This window comes from Uranotaenia lowii, chromosome 1, assembly GCF_029784155.1.
Source record: "Uranotaenia lowii strain MFRU-FL chromosome 1, ASM2978415v1, whole genome shotgun sequence".
Classification (NCBI taxonomy): domain Eukaryota; kingdom Metazoa; phylum Arthropoda; class Insecta; order Diptera; family Culicidae; genus Uranotaenia; species Uranotaenia lowii.
In genome coordinates, this window is record NC_073691.1 from 18,773,245 (window position 1) to 18,777,186 (window position 3,942).

Consider the following 3,942-nt stretch of genomic DNA (forward strand, 5'->3'; position numbering starts at 1 on the left):
AAGTCCAGCAATTTGAAAACCGATTACTGATTTTTCAGCAAAAATGACAAGAACACAACCGATTGCTGAAAAATCCAGCAATTAGAAAACCGATTGCTGGTTTTCAGCAAAAATTTGGATTGCTGAACGTTTCCAGCAATTTTTTTTGCTGGAAATCGAGGCAAAAATTTGCAGTGAAGCGAAAAACAAATAAATTGGAAAAAATTGCACCGAAGATTGTATGCAACAAAATTGCATACTATATCGTTGCACAAAACCTATAAATCAAGTAATTTTTTATCGAATAATTCAATCAAATTAAGAAAACAAATGGTGAAATAACTCCCATCTTCTTAAATTTGGTTTTTGATTTTGTAATCTTTTAAATATTGGAATTTTTGATCAAAATTTACATAAAATACTTCAAACTTTATTTATTTTCCCCTTTGGGTTTTTTGGAAATTTCGAAGGGGGGGAGACAAAAGAAGAAATTAATATTTGTTCCAGCCTTATGAATTCTGAATCTGAATCTTGAACTCTAGTTCTGAATTCTTTTTTCAAAATTCTGAATTGTGGATTCTTAATTCTGAATCCTGTATTCTGAATTTAAAATTCTGAACTCTGAAACTGCAAGGCTTTCTCATTATTTCCCGTATCAAATCAATCTAAACCCACTTGTTGGATAATAATTGTTAGAATCTGTTTACGGTACATAATTATTTGAGCCTTCTAAACGGGTTCAATCATTCGTTTTGTTTTTAAATGTTTCTCATTTCAAGCTGAAATTTTCCTATGAATTTAGCTGCACAATATGGGCCAAAATATTATATGAGTTTTGTTTTCTTCCCGTAGATCACTTCCTGATCTCACCAGCGCGCCTTCAAATATCGGTCATACCAACGGAAACAAAAATAAATAGGATAACTTAAAAAAATGTGGGGTTCACATCAATACGACGCCGGGTATAGATTGCTCTCGACCTTTGAGCTGATTATGTAAAATAAGAGAAAATAAACCTTGAAATCTGAACTCTTACCAATCGAACCAGTAATAATTTAGGACATGGCCTTCCTCACATCAAACTGTGATGAACGGGTTTAAAAAAAAACTTTTTAAGGGAAGAAAAAAACAAGATGAATCACTAACGACTAGATGCCTAAAACAATTGCTATTGCCTTCTCCACCTTTCACTTGCTCTGACCCTCCTCGGAGCTGCTACTTCCGGTGGCCGAAGCAGCACCAACGCCAGCAGTTTCCTTCTTGCGGTCACTGTGATGATTATCGTAAGTCAGCACAGTTCCGACGTGGTTCGGTTTCAGCTCGTGCGGGTGAATGTTGATTTTTTCCTTGATCTCATGCTCGTGACCCAGCTGGGCGACCCGGAACTCTTCCTCGTCCGATACCGCCACCAGCGATCCGTGTGGTCCCCGTTCCAGGTGATGATGTCCGTCGACGCGTTCCCCGATCCCATGGTGTTGGTGATGGTGATGGTTGTTGTTTTGGTGATGCCGATCTCGATGATGCCCCTGATGATCTCCAGCGAGGGCATGCGTCGGATGCTGTCGTGTAACGTCAAATTGATGCTTCAACAGCAGATTGTGATCTTGCTGTTCGGCACTGTTTGGCTTCGGGTGGAATTCCGGGGCTTCTTCCTCAACTTCCAGCTCAGCCCGGAGCCGCTCGAAATCGACGATCGAATTTTCGGATTGCAGTGACCCAATCAAATCATCCCAATTGCGATCGCTGGAACCCTTGATGAGTTTGATCATTTCGACCAGCTGTTCCCGGTCGTGTTTGGTATCGGATTCTTCGATGTTTTTCATTAGCGTTGAAATTTTCTGATGCAACAGCTTCTTAACATTATCCGTGTGACTGTGATGCACGTAATGGTTCAGATGATGCTGCTCCAGATAAGTTCCGTGATTTCCGGTTTGGTGTGAATGAACTGGGGAATGTTGAACCAGTTCCGTATCGTTTTCGCTGTAGGGAACAACTTCGAGCAGTTCGGGAATGTCGTCTTGGATCAGGGATCCTTGAGTCGAGTGCGACACAGGAGACCCATGGTGGTCCTGATGATTGTGGTGATCCTGGTGATGGTTGTGATTGTGCTTCTTGTGATGCTGCTGTTTTTCACAAGCCGTGCAGGAACAATTTTTGATGATCTGTACCCGCTTGACCATGACCGCTGGTTTGGATTCCTCGTCTCCGCCGTTTGACTGGCTATTGTCCTCCGAGCAGTCCAAGGTGATCTAAAATGATGATACAAATTTAGAATCATATAAAAACTATGCAAGCACTACAACTGATTGAGACTTCCGCTTTGAGAAAAAGTTAGAGAAAATTAAGACTGCTACTGAAAAATTTACAAAAAAGGAACAAAAATGACAAAAAGAATAAAACAGGCAAAAATGGAAAAAAATGAAAAAAAAGTCACAAAAATGATGAAAATGACAAAAATAACAAAACATGACAAATATGACAGATTTCCTATACAAATTTTAGATTCAAACTTCAGATTCAGATTTCAGATTCAGATTTCAGATTCAGATTTCAGATTCAGATTTAAGATTCAGATTTCAGATTCAAATTTCAGATTCAGATTTCAGATTTCAGATTTCAGATTTAGATTTCAGATTCAGATTTCAGATTTCAGAATCAGATTTCAGATTCAGATTTCAGATTCAGATTTCAGATTCAGATTTCAGATTCAGATTTCAGATTCAGATTTCAGATTCAGATTTCAGATTCAGATTTCAGATTCAGATTTCAGATTCAGATTTCAGATTCAGATTTCAGATTCAGATTTCAGATTCAGATTTCAGATTCAGATTTCAGATTCAGATTTCAGATTCAGATTTCAGATTCAGATTTCAGATTCAGATTTCAGATTCAGATTTCAGATTCAGATTTCAGATTCAAATTTCAGATTCAGATTTCAGATTTCAGATTTCAGATTTAGATTTCAGATTCAGATTTCAGATTTCAGAATCAGATTTCAGATTCAGATTTCAGATTCAGATTTCAGATTCAGATTTCAGATTCAGATTTCAGATTCAGATTTCAGATTCAGATTTCAGATTCAGATTTCAGATTCAGATTTCAGATTCAGATTTCAGATTCCAGTCCAAAATTACGTTGACGAGAAGAAGTTTAGTGGAAACATTTCGGATTATTTATTGCGTTTTTTCAAGAGTTATCGGTCGTATTTAATTTTAAATAACGGTCGATTGGAATAATAAACTTATTCAGATTTGAATTCAAATCAAATCGCTCAGTCAGCTGAGTGACTGACGACGATTGGTGGAATCTAAAGTTCGGTGTTTTTTCCCCCCGGTATTGGGTGACTTGCAAAAGTGCCGCTATAATACGCAATCCTCAATAAAAAAAAACATCGAACTGTAAGAATAGAGTAGTGCTATCTGGGTGATCCCCAGCGGGGATATCACCAATACGGTGGCCCAACGTATACGGGCGAAAAGAGTGCGAGAGCAAATTCGGCTTAAAGTTCGAAACACGCGCCTAGCTTTGAAGAGAGTGAATCACGCGCGGAGAAAAAAAAAGCTCCCCGCGCGATTGAGTGGTCTTGAGTATTTTCCCTCACATATGTCTGTGCTTCTGGTTGGGCAATAGCATACTGAGTGTGCAATAGTGGTAGCCTAACCAAAGGCGCATTTGCTAAGAGTCGATCTCGAGAAGAAAAAAAAAATACCCCCTGAGAAGTGTGGTCTCCTGGTAGTGTTTCAACCTGAAGAAATCGTAAATTTTTGGGAAGGGTCCATTTCCGGGGATTATCGAGGGTAGTCTCCCACCCCCTTCTCCCCCCCCCCCTCCAAGTGAGTTTCGTGTTTTTCTTACCAGTGAATAAAAAAAAGAAAAAAGAAGAAAAAGTATAGCGCGCTTGGCGCCATGACTGGCGCACCCCCCGGGGGTGGGGGTTCCACGAGTAATGTGGATTCGGCCCCC

General features: G+C 39.4%; 1 protein-coding gene across 4 annotated transcripts in view; it reads right to left on the minus strand.

Moving 5' to 3' along the window:
* Positions 1-649: 649 nt before the first annotated feature.
* The window catches only part of LOC129738775 (histidine-rich glycoprotein-like), a 25,016-nt gene continuing 21,723 nt past the window's right edge, over positions 650-3,942 (minus strand). For all 4 annotated transcript variants that reach the window (XM_055730063.1, XM_055730064.1, XM_055730062.1 and 1 more), the window contains exon 4: positions 650-2,228. In XM_055730063.1, coding sequence (XP_055586038.1) covers positions 1,167-2,228 — 1,062 coding nt within the window. In that variant the 3' untranslated portion in view covers positions 650-1,166. The remainder of the gene's footprint in view (positions 2,229-3,942) is intronic.